Source organism: Coregonus clupeaformis, chromosome 20, assembly GCF_020615455.1.
Source record: "Coregonus clupeaformis isolate EN_2021a chromosome 20, ASM2061545v1, whole genome shotgun sequence".
Classification (NCBI taxonomy): Eukaryota; Metazoa; Chordata; class Actinopteri; order Salmoniformes; family Salmonidae; genus Coregonus; species Coregonus clupeaformis.
The window spans coordinates 37,230,702-37,253,856 of NC_059211.1; the positions used below are offsets into that span (position 1 = coordinate 37,230,702).

A 23,155-nucleotide genomic window follows, 5' to 3' on the forward strand; every position below is an offset into this window, starting at 1 on the left:
ACGACTGTGTTGGTGTGTGTGGACCATGATAGATACTTAGTGATGTGGACACCGGGGAACTTGAAGCTCTTGACCCGCTCCACTACAGCCCTGTCAATGAACAGCATTCTCAAGTAGGTGTTCCCCTTGTCCAGGTGGGAGAGGGCAGTGTGGAGTGCAACAGAGATTGCCTCATCTGTGTATCTGTTGGGGCGGTATGCGAATTGGAGTGGGTCCAGTGTTTCTGGGATGATGGTGTTGATGTGAGCCATGACCAGCCATGATCTCAGGTGTGTGTGTGTGTTACCTGTGGACCAGCCTGTCCAGCTGTGTAACTCTGTTCCTGTTAGAGGGGTGTGTGGAGAGCCACTCAGGGACGGTCGGTTCTCATCTCAGCTGGTCACTGATCTCCATCTACTGCCGAAACACTGGCCCTGCCCGAACATCAGCACACGCCTGGAGGGAAAGGCACAGATAGGGTTACACACCCACACACGCACGCACATATATGGGCACGCACACACACAGGTGTACCCTGAGTGCCTGTCTGGTTGTCATAGAAATGGTGACTATACATTACTACAGGCAGAAGGTTAGAGGAGAGAGAGAAAATGTCTATTGACAACATCGCCATCTAGTGCACTGTAGGCAGTTGACCGGTTAGTCACGATATACAGCAGAGTCAGAATGCAAGAGTGAGGTTGAGTTACTGTCCTATCCTGTACCTTGGCAGCCAGCTGGAGTCCAACTTGATCAGCTTCTGCCTCCAACATCCTGCTGTAGGGACGATCAAACATGAACTGACAGACAGACAGACAGACAGACAGACAGACAGACAGAGAGAGATAGGGAGAGAGAGAGACAGGGAGAGAGATAAAGACAGAGAGAGAGAGATAAAGACAGAGAGAATAGTTAAACATCTCTTTCACCACATGAAATGTCCTGATATGTGTGTGTGTGTGTGTTACCTGTATGAGGTTGGTCTGTATCCACTGTCCCAGTACGGCCAGACTGTCTAGTGGACACACTGCCCAGATGGCTGTTAGCAGGATCAGAGATAGGAAGTCTACCAGATGAGACATGCTGGCCTACTCTGCCTGGAGGAGGGCGGGGAGGGGGGAGGGAGGGAGGGGCGGAGAGAGGGAGGGGAGGGGAGGGGAGGGGGAGAGAGAGATGGAGGGAGGGAGGGAGGGAGGGAGGGACAGGGAGGGAGGGAGGGAGGGACAGGGAGAGAGGGAGGGGAGAGGGGGAGAGAGGGGGAGGGAGGGAGGGAGGGGGAGAGAGAGAGGGAGGGAGGGGAGGGGAGGGGGGAATAGAGAGAGGGGGGAGAGAGAGGGAGGGAGGGAGGGGGAGAGAGAGGGAGGGGGGGGAGGGGGAATAGAGAGAGGGGGAGGGGAGAAAGAGAGAGCAGAAAGGCAATAAGTAAACTATTCTCTGTAAATGTATTGATTGTTCCCACCTATTTCATCTGAACTTTTTAATTCAGACCTAATATGGAGATTACACTTGGAACAGTGAATCTAATAGAAGACACCCAGGGCGAGGTTGGAACTGATTAATCCATATACATTTTCTTCATCTAATTAAACTCTCCTCTGTATTGGAGGGTATGAAGTTCTCAGAGGAAATTATCAGAAACTAACTCAAAATATTTCTCTCAGAGCAAGAAGAATATCAGATTAGAACAGTCAGTGATTCTGATTTAAATGAAAAGGGTTGAGACTAGAGTCTCTCTGCTACTTAAATAGCTGTACCATCGGTCCAGAAACAACAACAGTGTCTCAGACTTCTAAAGTACTGTCTGTCTGTCTGTCTGTCTGCCAGCTTCTTAAAACTATGGCTGATGACGCAACCCCACTGCAATTAATGACATCCTCTCTGTAGACCTGCAGCAGATCTGAGCTCTGAGCTTTAGGTCAGGTGATGTGGATGAAAGTGTGGAGAGGAGAGCAGTACTAGTGTAGCATTACTGAGACTGATAAGTCACCCTGCACAGAACAGGACATAACTCTGTGTAGCCCCCAAGCATACACATACACACACATACTGATGAAGGTGGAGAAATAACTGAAAAATAAGAGATAAGAGGAGAGACTCAGAACTCACACACTCATACTAGAGAGAGACAAACAGAAAGGCCTGGGTGTATGCTCACAGTGTCCCGTCACTGCGTGGGCCATCTCATGTCCCAGGATGAATGTGAGCTGATGAACATCTGCTACGACCTCTAACATCCCAGTGAACATAAACACCTTACCATTCTAGAGTAGAGAGAGACAGGTATCATACAAACAACTGTTAACTTTTGCTGTAGCTGAAGTGATCCACCTTTATCTTACTGGTTTGAATGGATCTGTACTGGGAATAAAACAAACACATCAGTCACACACAGGGACTGGGACTCACAGGCAGTACGAAGGCGTTGACGATAGGGCTGTCGACCACGTGGACTCTCCATTGAACAGGAGACCTCTGGGATGTCTTTGTTCCTCTGGGCCAGGTGACGCACCACTCTCTCAACCACCTGGTGACGAGGGTCCTTCTCTGGAACCAACAACTCAGCAAACTCCTCCATGTACTGGGGAGACAAACAAGGCTTGGTTCAGTCCTAATCGGATAATAAATAGGTTTATCTGAATGGTTGAAAATAATGATCTTCCTTATTAGATTGAATAGAGAACAATAGTAATGGCTTCTTTTTGTAGGCACTAACATGTCTTGTTAGACAAAGCCTATGGGGAAATTTATGTTTTTTTTGGATAAATGCCGCAAATGAGGTCTGTGGTAAACACAGGCTTAGGAGATCTTATACATTTTGTTCTATGAGGTAATCTTCATCAGCTAACGTCACTTTTGTGAATTTTGAAGCATTTATGTAATCAAAACAAGCACATAAAGGCTCAATAATGAATACAGGTAATGTTAACTGACTGATATTATCTCATAGTACAAAACGTATAAGATCTCCAAAACCTGTGTTAGCCTCAGACCTTATTTTCGGCATTTATCCCAAAACCCCATTCTTGCCCTCCATAGGAATGGCTGAACGAACCAGAGGTTATTCATTTCCTGTTTTTAAGACTACAAGCTGGCGAGCTCTATATGGCCCACACAGGGTTAACAGCATCTCTCTCTCCACCCCCCCCTCTCTCACCCATCTCCCCACTCTGTCTCACCCAGTCTGATCACTGCAGCCAGCTCCATGTAGTTCTCTCTACTGATCACTAGGAGGCATGTGCGTCCCGTGACGGGCGATTCGTCCAGGTTTAGTGAGGAATAAGTGCCATGATCACCATAGCAACCATACCCCCAGCCACCAGCTGCCAACCGCAGCGCCAGGCATCCTGACGCAGGAGTGGCTGCTTATTGGGCAGGAGGGCCAGCCACCACTTCCTGATACTCCTAGAGGAACACCAAAAACACCATGTAGTACTACTAGAGACTGGGACACCAAAAACACCATGTAGCAGCAACATCTGATTCATCTCACCATCATAAACCTTATCAATGTAGATGGACGGGCTGAGACCGCACTCAGATCTGTGTGTGTCTTACCTGCGCAGTATGGTAGTCACTATCTTCTGCAGGGGTTTGAGTACCAGACATATTAAAGGAGAAGGCAGGGCGCGGTAAGGAACAGAGGTATGGAACAGGTTCTGTCCACACTGAGACAGCCATATAACAAGACACAGTTGACAAGAGGGCCAAGTTTGGGGGTCCCCACTGGGAGAAGTCCTGTTCATTCTCAGACAAGAAAAGTAGTCTCTGAGACAAAGATAGTCTCAATTGAAATTGACAAACTGAGTCTGTGGTTTCGCGCTGCAGTAGATTCCAACGTGTTGGTTGAGTAGTAGAGTTATGTAGTTCTATTTATAGCTAATAATATTAACAGAGATTCAATGTCATTGCAGTTTCCCCAACTCAAGCGCAGCAGCGCTAACGTTAGCAAGTTAGCTAGCTTGTCTTGAAGCAAAATGCACCGATAAGAATGGCATGCATAAACGACACTTTACCTTTGTATGATCGATCCTCTGAGGGCTAATAATATATGCATGCCAGTCTCTATTGGCTAAGAGTTTAGGAAAGACTGACTGCATCATTTCTTGTTTTTATAAGAAACAGAAATTCCAAATGGTTTGCATAGTCAACTTACACACAGCACTGTCACACATACTTACCCCACCAGACATTCCACCAGGGGTATTTTCAGTCCCCAGATCCAGAACAAATTCAAGAAAACGTACAGTATTATACAGAGCCATGAGTGCATGGAATTTCCTTCCATCCTATATAGCGCAAGTGAACAGCAAACCTAGTTTCAAAAAAACAAATACATTAACACCTCACAACGCCTCTCCCCCATGTGACCTACTTGTTGTGTGTATGTATTGACATGTATGTGTAACTGATAGATGCACACACACATTCCATGTTAATGTTTTTAAATGTATGTAAATTGTAAAGTATTTTGTTTGTAATGTCTTTTCGTTATACTTCGGACCCCTGTAAGACTAGCTGTCGCCATTGGCATCGGCTAATATGGATCCTAATAAATCAAATCAAACCCCTTGGCTCCATCTTGTCAAAGAAATACTGATTTATGCATTTTCCATTTACTTTGACAGTCCTCTGCAAGTCAAAATTTGCATGGCAAAGGAGGAACCAGAGTTTATAAACCATACTGTAGTGTACTCTCTTTGGAGGAACAGTCGTGTTGTGAGTACAAATCCCGCTGCAACTTCATGCGCAAGAACAACGTTCCGACAATGACCGTCTCGTCAAATATAACATTCTGCAGACTGTGTATATTAATAATGTTTGATAAATTCATAGTGTTAATAAACTGAAATTACATGCATTACAAAATATACACATTTTATTATCGACAGTGATACAGGTTCTATACGGGAACTATTATTGTCTGTTTTTCTTAAGGTAACTTCACCATAAAGCATTTGAACATCAAATGTGCAAACCTAAACATTGAAATGTTAGACTTTATTTCTTTTTTCCACAAAGGTGTGGAATGGTGTAACTTCCTATACATATGGTATGAAAAGTAACATGTAAAAACTTGGTCCATTACTTGTTCTAGCAATGTTTTTTTTCTCATTAAATACAGTATAAAGCCTTCTAAAACAGTAGCCAGACTTGATTTAGCTTGCCTTGTGCAACAGGTAGGCAGAGTTTTCCCTTTTGGAAACAAACTCCACATAGTGCACCAGTCGAGCTAAATCAAGTACGCCTACTAACAAACCTAAAAAAATGGATTTAAAAAAGGGGCAATCTGGAGCCACATCCATTTTTGGAATGATAAATTATTTATATGTACCCATTGATTCTTGAACTGTCGTACCCCATCAGAACCCAAAATATACACTTGTTTTACTACAATGTTTGTAAACAAAGTGCAAACAAACACTATATAGCCTCAAAACATGGTTGAAACAATCATTTTTATATCATGGATGGTCAGTTCTTGCATCCATAGCTCTGTCTATGAATTTAGAAGTGGTTACATCTCCAGTCCCATCCCCCAGCTTTTTACCGAAACAGGGGCAGGGAAAACGCTTTGTTATTGTTTCAACAGCTGATTGCAGCTTTACGAACTGGATAAATAGAGAAATCTATTAGATTCAGAATAGATAATCATGACCAGTCAACAACACAGAACCAAACTGTATTGGATGTAAATTCTCTTGATTAGCTGTGTGTGAGTTAGTATTTTCTATACTAGGCGTTTCTATATTATCAATTGGCGAGATCGATTCATTCTCCCAGTTTTCCTGTGTTCCTGTGTCGTCTGTTCCTCGGACGTTGATTGGCTGAGCGAAGGGGAAGGCATGAGTGTTGATTGGCTCTGAGGAGTCAGAGGTTTCACCCTCATCCTGGTCTCTGGGTTTCTCGGTAACAAAGTGTGACAGGAAGAGAGTGTGGATCTGGGAGAGGAAGGGGTCTCCCTCCTCCTCTAGCAGGGGCTCCAGATACCTCCCTAAAGATGACATCATCTAGAAAGAGAGAGACGGAGGTTGGGACAGGGAGGAGAGAGAGAGCAAGACAGGGATTGGAAAGGAATAGGATACAAGGTTGAGACAGATGTTGAGAAATGGAAGTGAGGCAGGGATGAAAGAGAAAGATGAAAAAGGACTCCGACAGCAAGCAGAGAGAAGGAGGGCTGAGACAGCAATATGAGACAGGGTAAGATAGAGTGACTAGAGACAAGGTGACCTACCTTCTCCAGACAGGTGAGATGAGAGTCCCTGCGGAACAGCCTGTCCATCTGGACACTGCCATGGGCGTGTTTATATTTGTGGATGATCCACTCCGCCCTCCTCATCAGCTGGCTCCAGTCAGGCTGCTGCTGGGAACACTGGTAGTCAAACCTGTAGGGCAGCTCTGAGAGACGGAGGGAGGGAGGGAAGGAGAGAGGTAGAGGGAGGGAGAGAGGATGAATACGCACGCTCAGACTATATCTATTGTTTTACCAAGTTGATTAGAGGTTGTGAAAGGGATCATGTTTAGAGGTGTATGTGTGTCATACTCTGTGGTCCAGGTCCTTGGTCCTCTCTGACCATCAGGCAGGTGGTCTGGGAGCGGGGGGAGGGGTTAGCAGGGTCAAACGGACTCACAATCATCCCAATAAAGGGGGCTCCGCCTCGAGAGAAATAACTCTGAGAGAAAGAGAGAGAGTCAGAACACAGTCTCTCACACACACACACACACACACACACACACACACCTGTACGTACCTGGAACTGGTCCTGTGTGTGTATATCCCGTAGAGAGGGGTTAGGGTGGAAGGTGGGGTGAGAGTGGTACCATCCCACTACAGCCAAGCCCAGGCTAGACAGCAGCTCACAGGCCTGAGTCTGAGACAAAGGGTCCATCTCACACTGCAGACCTGTACTCACACTGTTACACGGCTCCGCTGCAACAATCTAGCACATAGAGACACACACCAATACAGTGCATTCAGAAAGTATTCAGACCCTTTGACTTTTTCCACATTTTGTTATGTTACAGCCTTATTCTAAAGTGGTTTAAATTGTATTTTCCCCCCCTTATCAATTTACACACAATACCCCATGATGACAAAGCAAAAACAGGTTTTTAGAAATGTTCGCAAATTTATTAAAAATAAAAAACGAAAATATTACATTTACATAAGTATTCAGACCCTTTACTCAGTAGTTGTTGAAGCACCTTTCGCAGCGATTACAGCCTTGAGTCTTCTTGGGTATGACGCTACAAGCTTGGCACACCTGTATTTAGGGAGTTCCTCCCATTCTTCTCTGCAGATCCTCTCAAGCTCTGTCAGGATGGATTGGGAGCGTCACTGCACAACTATTTTCAGGTCTCTCCAGAGATGTTCGATCGGCTTCAAGTCCTGGCTCAGGCTGGGCCACTCAAGGACATTCAGAGACTGTTGTCTTGGCTGTGTGCTTAGGGTCATTGCCCTGTTGGAAGGTGAACCTTCACCCCAGTCTGAGGTCCTGAGCGCTCGGGAGCAGGTTTTCATCAAGGATCTCTCTGTACTTTGCTCCGTTAATCTTTCCCTCGATCCTGACTAGTCCCCCAGTCCCTGCCGCTGAAAAACATCCCCACAGCATGATGCTGTCACCACCATGCTTCACAGTAGGGACGGTGCCAGGTTTCCTCCAGACGTGACGCTTGGCATTCAGGCCAAAGAGAGTCCTTTAGGTGCAATTTGGCAAACTCCAAGCGGGCTGTCGTGCATTTTACTGAGGAGTGGCTTCCTTCTGGCCACTCTACCATAAAGGCCTGATTGGTGGAGTGCTGCAGAGATGGTTGTCCTTCTGGAAAGTTCTCCCATCTCCACAGAGGAACTCTGTCAGAGTGACCATCGGGTTCTTGGTCACCTCCCTAACCAAGGCCCTTCTCCCCCGATTGCGCAGTTTGGCCGTGCGGCCAGCTCTAGGAAGAGTCTTGGTGGTTCCAAACTTCTTCCATTTAAGAATGATGGAGGCCACTGTGTTCTTGGGGACCTTCAATGCTGCAGAAATGTTTTTGTACCCTTCCCCAGCTCTGTGCCTCGACACAATCCTGTCTCGGAGCTCTACGGACAATTCCTTCGACCTCATGGCTTAGTTTTTGCTCTGACATGCACTGTCAACTGTGGGACCTTATATAGACAGATGTGTGCCTTTCCAAATGATGTCCAATCAATTGAATTTACGACAGGTGGACTTCAATCAAGTTGTAGAAACATCTCAAGGATGATCAATGGAAACAGGATGCACCTGAGCTCAATTTCGAGTCTCATAGCAAAGGGTCTGAATATTTAATTTGCAAACAAAACCTGTTTTTGCTTTTTCATTATGCTGCATTGTGTGTAGATTGATGAGGATTCTTATTTTTTAAATCCATTTCAGAATAAGGCTGTAACGTAAGAAAATGTGGAAAAAGTCAAGGGGTCCGAATACGTTCCGAATGCACTGTAGATACAGAGACACACACACAGGATAGACTAGTTTTCAGCATTTTCTTTGTCAACATCATCATGAAGTGGTAGTTTCACCTTCAGGACCTTGTCCACCTCGCTGTAGGCTCCTCCCAGGAGCCCGATGACCTCACCCATCGACACATGGGCATGCTGGGTAAAAATACAAACACAAAGACACTGAGCCCTAAGACTTTGGTAAACAACGCACACTGATATCTCTGTCTGTGTGTTCATGTGTGAACATGGTTGCTTTGTTAAATACATGTGTAGATGTGTGTACCTACCATGTCCATGATGAGGAGAGCCTCGGCACATACTATCACCTGGAAGGGCTCCTGTCTTTCCTTTCCAAACTCACGACACGGAATCAGCTGGAACGGATCCAGCAACCTGACAATGGAGAGAGAGAGACATTTATTGCATGTAAGGTACAGTACACATTTATAAGGATCCACAGTGTTTCGTGACAACACATACAGGCATCATTGGTAGTATATACCAACCACTCACCCTCTGTGCCTGGAGACCTTACATGGTTTATGCGGTCTCCTCATCTCTCTCCTCAGGGCTAGCTCCTCTGCACTCAGGTGCTCATATGTCTGTCCCTCCAGGTCTTTAGCGTCACGCCAGTTCCCCCACACATCCCTCACACGACGCTTCCTGGTTCGCTACAATACACAACCAATCAACATGTCATACAGCTAGCTATAACGGGTCACAGACACCTAATTTTATGCACACTTCGACAATAACACCGAACCGTGCGCGAGGGCCCCCATCGACCCAGAGGACTCGGTGATCTCGCTCTCCGAGGGCGACGTGAGTAAGGTCTTTAAATCAGATCAACACTCACAAGGCTTCATGCCACAACGACTACCACCCTGTAGCACTCACATCTGTAATCATGAAGTGCTTTGAAAGGCTAGTTATGCCCTCATCCACATCAACGGGGCTGCAGTGGAGCAGGTCGAGAGCTTCAAGTTCCTGGGTCACTAAGGACTTAAAATTATCCACTCACACGCGCAGAGTCGTGAAGAAGGAGCGACAGTGCCTCTTCCCCCTCAGGATGTTGAAATGGTTTGGCATGAGCCCTCAAAAAGTTGTACAGCTGCACCATTGAGAGCTTCTTAACTGGCTGCATCACTGTTTGGTATGGCAACAGCACCGCCCTCGAACGCAAGGAGCTACAGAGGGTGATGCGGACAGCCCAGTACATCACTGGGGCGAGCTCCCTGCCATCTAGGACCTCTATATCAGGTGGTGTGAAAAGAAGGCCCAGACATTTTTTAAAGATTCCAGCCACCCAAGCCATAGACTGCTCTCTCTGCTTCCTCAAGGCAAGCAGTGCCGGTGCATCAAGTCTGACACCAACAGGCTCCTGAACAGCTTATATCCTCAAGCCATAAGACTGCTAAATAAAAAAATATGCCATTTAGCAGACGCTTTTATCCAAAGCGACTTACAGTCATGCGTGCATACATTTTTTTTGTGTATGGGTGGTGCCGGGGATCGAACCCAATACCGTGCTCTACCAGCTGAGCTACAGAGGACCACAGAATTTGCTAAAGAAATAGCTAACAGAATGGCTACATGGACTATCTGAGTTGACTCTTGTATCTTATTTGTATTTTGTACTGTCTCTATGCACACTCACAGGACTCTACACACTCACACACACTGACACTCCAACACACACATAACATGCACACACATTTCTACTCACTCTACACAAACACACACACTCACAATCATAATTTACGCTGCTGCTCTGTTTATCAGATATCCTGATGCCTAGTCACCTTACCCCTATACATACACTACGTGACCAAAAGTATGTGGACACCTGCTCGTCGAACATCTCATTCCAAAATCATGGGCATTAATATGGAGTTGGTCCCCCCTTTCCTGCTATAACAGCCTCCAGTCTTCTGGGAAGGCTTTTCACTAGATGTTGGAACATTGCTTCCATTCAGCCGCAAGAGCATTAGTGAGGTCGGGCACTGATGTAGGCCTGGCTCACAGTCGGCGTTCCAATTCATCCCAAAGGTGTTCGATGGGGTTGAGGTCAGGGCTCTGTGCAGGCCAGTCAAGTTCTTCCACACCGATCTTGACAAACCATTTGTGTATGGACCTCGCTTTGTGCGCGGGGGCATTGTCATGCTGAAACAGGAAAGGACCTTCCCCAAAGTGTTGCCACAAAGATGGAAGCACAGAATCGTCTAGAATGTCATTCTATGCTGTAGCCCGAACCATTAAAAACAGCCCCGGACCATTATTCCTCCTCCACCAAACTTTAAAGTTGCACTATGCATTGGGGCAGGTAGCGTTCTACGGGCATCCGCCAAACCCATATTCGTCCGTCGGACTACCAGATGGTGAAGCGTGATTCATCACTCCAGAGAACGTGTTTCCACTGCTCCAGAGTCCAATGGTGGCGAACTTTACACCACTCCAGCCGACGCTTGGCATTGCGCATGGTGATCTTAGGCTTGTGTGCGGGCTGCTCGATCATGGAAACCCACTTCATGAAGCTCCCGACGAACAGTTATTGTGCTGACGTTGCTTCCAGAGGCAGTTTGGAACTCGGTAGTGAGTGTTGCAATCGAGGACAGATTATTTTCACGTGCTGCGCGCTTCAGTACTCACCAGTTCTGTAATGTGAGCTTGTGTGGCCTACCACTTTGAAGCTGAGCAGTTGTTGATCCTATACGTTTCCACTTACCAATAACAGCACTTACAGTTGACCAGGGAAGCTCTAGCATGCCAGACATTTTACGAACTGACTTGTTGGAAAGGTGGCATCTTATGACGGTGCCACGTTGAAAGTCACTGAGCTCTTCAGTAAGGCCATTCTACTGTCAATGTTTGTCTATGGAGATTGCATGGCTGTGTGCTCGATTTTATACACCTGTCAGCAACGGGTGTGGCTGAAATAGCCGAATCCACTAATTTAAAGGGGTGTCCACATACTTTTGTATATATAGTGTATCTACCTCTATCACTCCAGTATCCCTGCACACTGTAAACATGGTATTGGAACTGACCCTGTATATAGCTTCTCACTTTCTTCTTATTTCCATTTTTCGTATGTTATTTTTAGTGCTATATTGATTACTGCATTGCTGGGTTTGAGCATGCAAGAAAGAAAGGCATTTCACTGTACTTGTGCAGTGACAAACTTTCTACATACACCTGGTGAAGAGCTATGATAAACCTTATATAGAACTGTAATAGAAGTATTATAGTACTGTAATAGACATGTATAGGCACCTTTAAAGATAAAATACTTATTTTGTGAAACTGCTCGTCCGTTTGAGATATTACAACAACAAAGAAGTTACTGCAAACAACGAACACGTTTTTTCCCCCACTTACATCATTGCACATGCAATAGAACCAGATCCCCAGTGTCCGGTCTGGAGCGTGAAGTCACGAGCTCTGCTGTTTGGCCACTGCGTAGCTACCTAGCGGTGCCAAAAGCCTTGGTCTGCCCTAGAAAGCCTATGTAAATTACGATCGCCAGAACGGCGAAAATCAAAAAATGTTGGGCTCTAAAATGTGTTTATTATGATCAAGTTCGAGCCCCACTGTGAATTATTTTAAAGTTTGCTACAATTCGAGACATTTAATTAAATAGTGATCCATTCTGACTACTATATTTGTCGTCACACAGGACCACGTGCTGACACAGACCAATCATGGGCCGGCAGCGTAGAGTTGACTCTCTGGCAGGATGAAAACGCCTAAATGACCATAATCCTTTGCTAGTTACGGCCACTTTCACCATGATCCTTAGGTGACTTGTTGTTGTCATTCAGCCCCATTCAGTAATATGGCACGCTTCATATGCCATCGGGCGTTTTCCACAGGAATACATGGATGACGTCCGCGCTATCACTATCTACTGGTTTTAATGTCTATGGATAGAACAGCACAATATGTACTGCAAGTATTTTTCCCATGCTGCCGGACGCTCCTCTCCTCCATTTCATCAACAAAACAACAACAAATTCTCCGAGCAAACAGTGGCGCTGTTTCCCCAAATGCAGATTCAATCTTTAATAAACCAAATATAAAATGACAAACCTACGTCTGACAAATACCTGACATAGATAGGTGTTCTCACACCATGCTCTATCATCTGGACCAGCTAGAGGGTTCTGGGGTACAGTAGGGGGTCAGAGGTTACAGAGGTTGACTCACCATGCTCTGTAGTCTTTGGGCCAGCTGGTATTCCAGAGTGTCTCTGCTCTCTCTGGGTTTAGAACGATCCACCACCCTGGGACGGTTATACACTGCCTGATCTGGAGGGGAAGAGTGGAGAGAACAGACAAGGTAGATCAGACAAATCAGAAAAATGAGCATAACCAAGAAAGATCAAGACTGAGAAAAAGAGAGAGAAAATCAGACTAGTAGTGAGTCCTAGTTACCACAGTTGAAGTTGATGCCCCCTATCAGCTCCAGGTAGGTGTGTATTCTGCCGATACAGTTGACATCTCCACAGTTCTTCAGACCAGGACGCACTGACGTCTTGTTCAAGTACCTGGGCTTACTCTTCAACCTGAGACAAACATACACAAAAAGCATGTTGAAAGTGAAACCTTGATGTCTCTGATTGGTTGTGGTTGTGTGTATTTTGTATTTGTATTTATTATAGATCCCCATTAGCTGCTGCCTTGGCAGCAGCTACTCTCCTGGGGTCCAGTGTGTGTATGCGTTTACCATTGGTCCAGCATGTAGTTCCTGATCCTCAGGTATCTCTCTGGGGTTTTGGATGGCCGTCCCTCAAAGAATTCTGGGATAGCTTGTTTCTCCTCCTCTGTGATGGTTGCCAGGTCCAGCTCCACTTCCTGCTCGGGGGCTGTAAGCTCCTCCTCTTCCTCTTCAGACTCCTCCCCTTGTTCCTCCCCTGCTTCTTGCCACCCAGACCCCCCTGTCTCCTCTCCAGACTCCCTCAGGGGCTCAGCAGTTCCCCCCTCACACTGTCCACTGGGGGCCTGCTCTGCTGGGCAGGGGGCTGTGAGGGGAGATGGAGGGCTACAGTTAGGTTGCTCCTGATCAGTCTCTCCCAGCCTGGGGTGTGTCTGGTTGGGTTGCACCTGGTGGGTCTCTCCATGGTTGTCCAGCTCCTCTGGCGCTCCAGGCTCACGTGTCTCAGTCCTAACTCCTGCCTGGAGGTCCTCGCCAATCCCCTCAATCCTTCTTTCTCCTCCATTTCCTTCTCCACTCCCACCCTCATCGCTGAAGTCGTCAGTGATGTCCACCTCCTCCTCCTCTTCGTCCCCCAGTCTCTCTATCCGGACAGCGTTAGTCAGAGCTGACAGGTGGGTGGGGACAGACAGGCCAGAGGTGGACACTGTTGACCCTGTCTCTGTGACCTGGCCTAAAACCACCGGGGCTGTAGGGGTCGCCACTGCAATAGCATTGCCCTCTGATTTAGCCTGTAGGCAGAGAGGACAGGGAGAGTGATATGGTGAGAGAGGACAGAGACCGTAGGATCTCTCAAATATATCCTGGTTGGCTGAGCTCGAAGAGATGTCGTCTAGAGGACAGTGTTACCTTGTGTTTGAAGTACTGTCTGGCGTAGCTCTTCACCTGTAGAACGGTCCGACTGCCTACCAGCTTGGAGATCTTAGTCCACCTACGGCCAAACTGAGCCTGGGGGTATAAAAAGTAGGGTGTCATCTGAGATCAGAGAGGAGAGGAGAGGAGAGGAGAGGAGAGGAGAGGAGAGGAGAGGAGAGGAGAGGAGAGGAGAGGAGAGGAGAGGAGAGGAGAGGAGAGGAGAGGAGAGGAGAGGAGAGGAGAGGAGAGGGTCATACCAGTCCTGTCTCAAACAGCTCCTTCTCCTGCTGAGACCAGCGAGTGGCTGTAGAGGAGCCTGAACCTGAAGGCTTGGCAGGAGACCTTGGTGAAAACACAGCAGTAACAGTATTATGTCAGAGGCAACAACACATCAGAGGGGTGGGAAGTGAACATTTTCACAAGAGGTTTAGATCAACACAAGGACAAATGGGACGACTGACTCACTTCTTCACTTTGGGTTTAGGCTTGCAGTTAGGTGAGTTGGCCCACACACTCTTGGGCAGCTCTTTACCTGTCAAATAATACCTAGAGAAGTGCTTAAGGACTAGAACAATCTTATATCAAGAAAGACAGACAAACAAACACATCAAAATCTATCCCAGGGGTGTGTGTACGGTCTTTGAGAAGGATACTGTTCTTCCAGCAGCATGTTCTCGATCACCTCTCTGTTCTCTGCACTGATAGAGCTGTCTAGTTCCCACGGCTATAGGGGAAAGAGAGAGTCAACACACACATGAAGACCAACACACAGTACCCACCTAACTTCCATCGTGCCATATTGATTTGGTAGCAACACTTCTTACCAAGACCCCAGTATTGGTCTTCCATGCTGACTGCAGGTACTGGTCCTGGAGTAGCGCTGCTCCGTCACCAAAGCCCCTGACATAGAAGTGATATAGCTATTATGCATCTCTCACTCCAGCAGGAATGTGATAATGCTGTACACACCTTTTCTATTCAGATACTGTCCATACACACCATTATATACAGTCATGTGAAAAAGTAAGTACACCCCCTGGAAAGTGGTCTTTTTTTTAAACCTATTTGGACACATGGATATTTGAGCTAAATTCCCACCACATTCATTAATAAAGATAACCCAATTTAACAAATAAAAAAATTAAAATATAATGCAAATGTTATGCAATTAAATTAAACAAAAATGACTCTTCCTTATGCAGAGAAAGTTAGTACACCCCTACCTTTACCATCACATAAAATGGCTAAAATTAGAATCAGGTGCATCAAAACAGGTGCAAATGATTAGAAAATCATTAGAGAAAACCTTAGGAGGCTCCAGCCTTCCATATGGGTGTGTGGTAACACATCATGCCAAGATCAAAATACCTACCTGAGGCCCTCAGAAGAAAGATTATTGATGCCCATGAGTCTGGGAGGGGTTACAAATCAATTTCCAAGTAATCCGAAGTACATCATTCCACTGTCCAACGGCTCGTCTACAAATGGAGATAATTACAGACCACTGGCAATCTACCTAGGACAGGTCGTCCCACCAAATTCAGCCCAAGAGCTGACTGAAAGATGCTCATAGAAGTCTCTAAGAACCCCAGAGTAACATCAAGGGATCTACAGGCCTCTCTTGCCACAATCAATGTCGAAGTGCATGAGTAAACTGTCAGAAAGAGACTGCACAAACTTGGCCTACATGGGAGGTCAGGAAGGAAGAAGCCTCTGCTTTCAAAAAAGAATATCAAGACACAACTGACGTTTGCCAGACAACACCTGGGTAGAGACCAAAACTACTGGAACAATGTGCTCTGGACAGATGAGTCAAAGGTGGAGTTGTTTGGCCTCAATGCCAGACGCCATGTTTGGCGAAAACGAAACACTGCCTTTGAACAGAAGAACCTCATACCAACCGTAAAGCATGGAGGCGGTGGCATTATGGTTTGGGGCTGCTTTGCTGCCTCAGGGCCTGGCCAACTTGCCATCATTGAGTCAACCATGAATTATATATTGTACCATATAAATCTTGAGGAGAATGTGAGGCCATCTGTCAAAAAGCTGAAGCTGAACCGAACATGGATCTTGCAACAGGACAATGATCCAAAACACAAAAGCAAAGCTACAACAGAATGGCTCAAAAATAAGAAATGGAGGGTTATGGAATGGCAGAGTCAAAGCCCAGATCTCAATCCTATCGAAATGCTGTGGGGGGACTTGAAGCGGGCCGTGCATGCAAGAAAGCCCTCGAACATGACACAGTTGAAGCAGTACTGTAAAGAAGAGTGGGCAAAAATTCCTCCCAGTCGATGTAAGAGACTGATATACAGTTACAAGAAACGTCTACATTAAGTTCTTTCAGCCAAAGGGGGCAACACAAGCTATTGAAGCTAGGGGTGTACTTATTTTTTCCGCACTATGGAATTGTATTTCTGTTGATTTATGATGAATAAATGATTGCAAAGTATAATCGTTCAGTGTCATTTGTTAAATCAGGTTACCTTTATCTGTCAATAGTGTTGAAGTGAAGATTACATATTCAGCTGTCCAAATATGTATATAAAAAAAGAAAAAGACAACTTTCCAGAGGGTGTACTTACTTCTTCACATGACTGTATATATATAAACTACCAGTCAAAAGTTTGGACACACCTACTCATTCAAGGGTTTTTCTTTATTTGTAAACATTTTTACATTGTAGAATAATAGTGAAGATATCAAAACTATGAAATAACACATACGGAATCATGTAGTAACCAAAAAAGTGTTAAACAAATCAAAATATATTTTATATTTGATATTCTTCAAATAGCCACCCTTTGCCTTGATGACAACTTTGCACAATATTGGCATTCTCTCAACCAGCTTAATGATGTAGTCACCTGGAATGCATTTCAATTAACAGGTGTGCCTTCTTAAAAGTTAATTTGTGGAATTTCTTTCCTTCTTAATGCGTTTGAGCCAATCAGTTGTATTGTGACAAGGTAGGGTTGGTATACAGAAGATAGCCCTATTTGGTAAAATACCAAGTCCATTCTATGGCAAGAACAGCTCAAATAAGTAAAGAGAAACGACAGACCATCATTACTTTAAGACATGAAGGTCAGTCAATACGGAAAGTTTCAATAACTTTGAAAGTTCCTTCAAGTGCAGTCGCAAAAACCATCAAGCGCTACGATGAAACTGGCTCTCATGAGGACCGCCACAGGAATGGAAGACCCAGAGTTACCTCTGCTGCAGAGCATAGGTTCATTAGAGCTACCAGCCTCAGAAATTGCAGCCCAAATAAATGCTTCACAGAGTTCAAGTAACAGACACATCTCAACATCAATTGTTCAGAGGAGACTGTGTGAATCAGGCCATGGTCAAATTGCTGCAAAGAAACCACTACTAAAGGACACCAATAAGAAGAAGAGACCTGCTTGAGCCAAGAAACACGAGCAATGGACATTAGACCGGTGGAAATGTGTCCTTTGGTCTGGAGTCCAAATTGGAGATTTGTTGTTCAAACCGCCGTGTCTTTGTGAGACGCGGTGTGGGTGAACGGATGATCTCTGCATGTGTAGTTCCCCACTGTAAAGCATGGAGGAGGTGGTGTTATGGTGTAGGGGTGCTTTGCTGGTGACACTGTCTGTGATTTATTTAGAATTCAAGGCACACTTAACCAGCATTGCTACCACAGCATTCTGCAGGGATATGCCATCCCATCTGGTTTGGGCTTAGTGGGACTATCATTTGTTTTTCAACAGGACAATGACCCAACACACCTCCAGGCTGTGTAAGGGCTATTTTACCAAGAAGGAGAGTGATGGAGTGCTGCATTAGATGACCTGGCCTCCACAATCCCCTGACCTAAACCCAATTGAGATGGTTTGGGATGAGTCGGATGGCAGAGTGAAGGAAAAGCAGACAACAAGTGCTCAGCATATGTGGGGACTCCTTCAAGACTGTTGGTAAAGCAATCCAGGTGAAGCTGGTTGAGAAAATGCCAAGAGTGTGCAAAGCTGTCATCAAGGCAAAGGGTGGCTATTTGAAGAATCTCAAATATAAAATATATTTTGATTTGTTTAACACTTTTTTGGTTACTACATCATTCCATATGTGTCATTTCATAGTTTTGATGTCTTCACTATTATTCTACAATGTAAAAAAAAAATAAGGAAAACCCTTGAATGAGTAGGTGTCCAAACTTTTGACTGGTACTGTATGTATGTATGTATGTATGTATGTATGTATGTATATATATGGACTCTGGCATTGCTCGTTCTGATATTTCTTAATTTATTTCTTAAATTTTGGGGGAATTTGTGTGCATTGTTTTGTATTGTTAGGTATTACTGCACTGTTGGATCTAGAAACATAAGCATTTCGCTGCACCTGCGATGACATCCGCAAAATATGTGTATGCGACCAATAAAATGTTATTTGATAACAAGGACGACATTTGTAAGTCGCTCTGGATAAGAGCGTCTGCTAAATGATGTAAATGTAAATGTAATATATATGTACTGATGTATTGTATGCATGTACAGTGAGGGAAAAAAAGTATTTGATCTCCTGCTGATTTTGTACGTTTGCCCACTGACAAAGACATGATCAGTCTATAATTTTAATGGTAGGTTTATTTGAACAGTGAGGGACAGAATAACAACAAAAAAATCCAGAAAAACGCATGTCAAAAATGTTATAAATTGATTTGCATTTTAATGAGGGAAATAAGTATTTGACCCCTCTGCAAAACATGACTTAGTACTTGGTAGGCAAAACCCTTGTTGGCAATCACAGAGGTCAGACGTTTCTTGTAGTTGGCCACCAGGTTTGCACACATCTCAGGAGGGATTTTGTCCCACTCCTCTTTGCAGATCTTCTCCAAGTCATTAAGGTTTCGAGGCTGACGTTTGGCAACTCGAACCTTCAGCTCCCTCCACAGATTTTCTATGGGATTAAGGTCTGGAGACTGGCTAGGCCACTCCAGGACCTTAATGTGCTTCTTCTTGAGCCACTCCATTGTTGCCTTGGCCGTGTGTTTTGGGTCATTGTCATGCTGGAATACTCATCCACGACCCATTTTCAATGCCCTGGCTGAGGGAAGGAGGTTCTTACCCAAGATTTGACGGTACACGGCCCCGTCCATCGTCCCTTTGATGCGGTGAAGTTGTCCTGTCCACTTAGCAGAAAAACACCCCCAAAGCATAATGTTTCCACCTCCATGTTTGATGGTGGGTATGGTGTTCTTACGGTCATAGGCAGCATTCCTCCTCCTCCAAACACGGCGAGTTGAGTTGATGCCAAAGAGCTCGATTTTGGTCTCATCTGACCACAACACTTTCACCCAGTTCTCCTCTGAATCATTCAGATGTTCATTGGCAAACTTCAGACGGGCCTGTATATGTGCTTTATTGAGCAGGGGGACCTTGCGGGCGATGCAGGATTTCAGTCCTTCACGGCGTAGTGTGTTACCAATTGTTTTCTTGGTGACTATGGTCCCAGCTGCCTTGAGATCATTGACAAGATCCTCCCGTGTAGTTCTGGGCTGATTCCTCACCGTTCTCATGATCATTGCAACTCCACGAGGTGAGATCTTGCATGGAGCCCCAGGCTGAGGGAGATTGACAGGTCTTTTGTGTTTCTTCTATTTGCGAATAATCGCACCAACTGTTGTCACCTTCTCACCAAGCTGCTTGGCGATGGTCTTGTAGCCCATTCCAGCCTTGTGTAGGTCTACAATCTTGTCCCTGACATCATTGGAGAGCTCTTTGGTCTTGGCCATGGTGGAGAGTTTGGAATCTGATTGATTGATTGCTTCTGTGGACAGGTGTCTTTTATACAGGTAACAAGCTGAGATTAGGAGCACTCCCTTTAAGAGTGTGCTCCTAATCTCAGCTCGTTACCTGTATAAAAGACACCTGGGAGCCAGAAATCTTTCTAATTGAGAGGGGGTCAAATACTTATTTCCCTCATTAAAATGCAAATCAATTTATAACATTTTTGACATGCGTTTTTCTGGATTTTGTTGTTGTTATTCTGTCTCTCACTGTTCAAATAAACCTACCATAAAAATTATAGACTGATCATTTCTTTGTCAGTGGGCAAACATACAAAATCAGCAGGGGATCAAATACTTTTTTCCCTCACTGTAACTGTCAGTAGCGTTCTATTTTGGTTATATTCTTCTTATTTACTTGTTTGTTACAGACCTATATCCATCCTGCCCTGCCTTTCGAAAGTATTTGAAAGCCAAATTAACAAACAGATCACCGACCATTTCGAATCCCACCGTACCTTCTCCGCAACGCAATCCAGTTTCCGAGCTGGTCATGGGTGCACCTCAGCCCCGCTCAAGGTCCTAAACGATATTATAACCACGATCGATAAAAGACAGTATTGCGCAGCAGTCTTCATCGACCTGGCCAAGGCTTTCGACTCTGTCAACCACCGCATTCTTATTGGCAGACTAAATAGCCTTGGTTTCTCTAATGACTGCCTCGCCTGGTTCACCAACTACTTCTCAGATAGAGTTCAATGTGTCAAATCGGAGGGCCTGTTGTCTGGACCTCTGGCCGTCTCTATGGGGGTGCCACAGGGTTCAATTCTCGGGCCGACTCTATTCTCTGTGTATATCAATGATGTCGCTCTTGCTGCTGGTGACGCTCGGATCCACCTCTATGCGGACGACACCATTTTGTATACATCTGGCCCTTCATTGGACACTGTGTTAACAAACCTCCAAACGAGCTTCAACGCCATACAACACTCCTTCCGTAGCATCCAACTGCTCTTAAACACTAGTAAAACTAAATGCATGCTCTTCAACCGAACGCTGCTTGCACCCGCCCACCCGACTAGAATCACTACTCTCGGCGGGTCTGACCTAGAGTATGTGGACAACTACAAATACCTAGGTGTCTGGTTAGACTGTAAACTCTTCTTCCAGACTCTCATTAAGCATCTCCAATCAAAAAAGTTAGATCTAGAATCGGCTTCCTATTTCGCAACAAAGCCTCCTTCACTCATGCTGCCAAACATGCCCTCGTAAAACTGACTATCCTACCGATCCTTGACTTCAGCGATGTCATTTACAAAATAGCCTCCAACACTCTACTCAGCAAATTGGATGTAGTCTATCACAGTGCCATCCGTTTTGTCACCAAAGCCCCATATACTACCCACCATTGTGACCTGTACGCTCTCGTTGGCTGGCCCTCACTACATATTCGTCGCCAAACCCACTGGCTCCAGGTCATCTATAAATCACTGCTAGGCAAATCCCCATCTTATCTTAGCTCACTGGTCACCATAGCAACACCCACCCGTAGTCTGCGCTCCAGCAGGTATATCTCACTGGTCATCCCCAAAGCCAACACCTCCTTTGGCCGCCATTCCTTCCAGTTCTCTGCTGCTAATGACTGGAACGAACTGCCAAAATCTCTGAAACTGGAGACTCTTATATCCCTCACTAACTTCAAGCGTCAGTTGTCAGAGCAGCTTACCAATCACTGCACCTGTACACAGCCATTCTGAAATTAGCCCACCCAACTACCTCATCCCCATATTGTTATTTATTTTGCTAATTTGCACCCCAGTATCTCTATTTGCACATCATCTTTTGCACATCTATCATTCCAGTGTTAATACGAAATTGTAACTAATTGTCCTATTTATTGCCTTATTTACCTCCATAACTTACTACATTCGCACACACTGTTTATATATTTTCTGTTGTATTTTTGACTTGATGTTTTGTTTACCCCACATGTAACTGTTTTTATCGCACTGCTTTGCTTTATCTTGGCCAGGTCGCAGTTGTAAATGAGAACTTGTTCTCAACTGGCTTACCTGGTTAAATAAAGGTGAAATAAAATAAAATAGTTAAATCCTTGAACTGTTATTGTCTATTGTGCCGAATTCATGTGCTAGTCAGAACTACAACATTTGCTAACTTGAACGCTGCACGTGTGTAATATAACTACAACCTTTTAGCAAGTCTGAAATGTCCGAGCTTCCTAGTTCCGACTAGCACTTGAACGCGGCATAGATGTACTGTATTATGTCATATTTTATGTTTTGTGTGGACACCAGGAAGAGTAGATGCTGCTTCAGTAACAGCTAACGGGGATCCTAATAAAATACTAACAAAGGAAACTCTCAATTTTGGCTATTATATATGAATGGAGGATAAATGTCAGAAAAGCAGGAATTCCTGATTAATCAGAAGAGAAAAAAAAAAAATCACATCCCTGGTCTATCAAAAAAGATCTGCTGCAGCAAAGACAGCGGAATGGGCGTGTCATGAGTGTCAGGTTTCACGTGGATGTGAGGCAGTTAGATGCCGGGAGCCACATCCATGTCTTTGACATTTGTCTCTACGACGTTGTTACGTAGTCGAAGGGGTGACCATTACATGTTAAATTACCTAGCTAATCTACTGATCAAGCGACCCTGTTGTCATCAGCTAGCGTTAGCAGCTAGTTACCGTGCTAGCCATGATTATTGAGTGTCCAACGGGTTATTTAGTGGCTCTGGTTCTCTGAATCGCCAAATATCGTTTAAACGTTATATTAATTACTTTTAGCCCATCAATGATAAACGCTCTTACCCCAATTTAGCATCATATTCGTCTCCTTCGATATCAACATCCAGCTCGTCCGCCATGTTGGCTACAGCCACATTTCAAACAACGGGCCAAGTGTACGCATTCACAACAATGACAGGATTCCGAGACAACGACACCAAGTGGTGGGAGTGTGATACAGTCACTTTTCCACATTGGGTAATGCAAGCGGTGAAGATATTTGCAAGGAGTGTTGAAACTCAATACTTTTAAATGTTTTGCTTTCCTAACCTCTTCTCCTTCATTACCACCGATAAATGTAAGATCTTTGGATAAAACAAGTGCTGTCTGTAGTTGGCAGTGGCTTCTTCTCATTTCCTACCACTCATTTGAAGTCAAAGGACACAACAGGACACCATGTTCAGAAAAGCAGAATTTCAGAAATTGACACATTTACATATAGAACATTAGTCTGATAAATATCCCAGAATATACTCTCCTCGTTCCATCGTCAGGTTAGTAAAATAGACACCTTCTCCTAAACAACTTGTCTGTAGGTTCAGAACATTGAGTTTGTTCTTAGTAAGAGGCCATAATTGTCTTGTGCAGAA

General features: G+C 45.0%; 1 protein-coding gene and 1 pseudogene across 2 annotated transcripts; both read right to left on the reverse strand.

The window, feature by feature from the left end:
* Positions 1–282: 282 nt before the first annotated feature.
* Positions 283–4,090, reverse strand: LOC121532895 (annotated as a pseudogene).
* A 1,320-nt stretch (positions 4,091–5,410) lies between these two features.
* On the reverse strand, positions 5,411–22,891 carry LOC121533336 (histone H2A deubiquitinase MYSM1-like). 2 transcript variants are annotated; one of them, XM_045205486.1, is made up of 16 exons: positions 22,590–22,891; positions 14,833–14,908; positions 14,662–14,732; positions 14,474–14,554; positions 14,266–14,350; positions 14,003–14,101; positions 13,166–13,884; positions 12,874–13,004; positions 12,647–12,747; positions 8,954–9,111; positions 8,728–8,833; positions 8,519–8,593; positions 6,729–6,917; positions 6,521–6,566; positions 6,212–6,375; positions 5,411–5,987 (listed from the first exon to the last, which is right to left on the reverse strand). In XM_045205486.1, the coding sequence occupies exons 1-16, from the start codon at positions 22,643–22,645 to the stop codon at positions 5,616–5,618; spliced, it is 2,529 nt and encodes an 842-aa protein (XP_045061421.1). In that variant the 5' UTR covers positions 22,646–22,891; the 3' UTR covers positions 5,411–5,615. The 2 variants fall into 2 exon arrangements, with proteins under 2 accessions (XP_045061421.1, XP_041695105.1); XM_041839171.1 differs by having other exon boundaries at positions 6,521–6,650.
* Between the last annotated feature and the right edge of the window lie 264 nt (positions 22,892–23,155).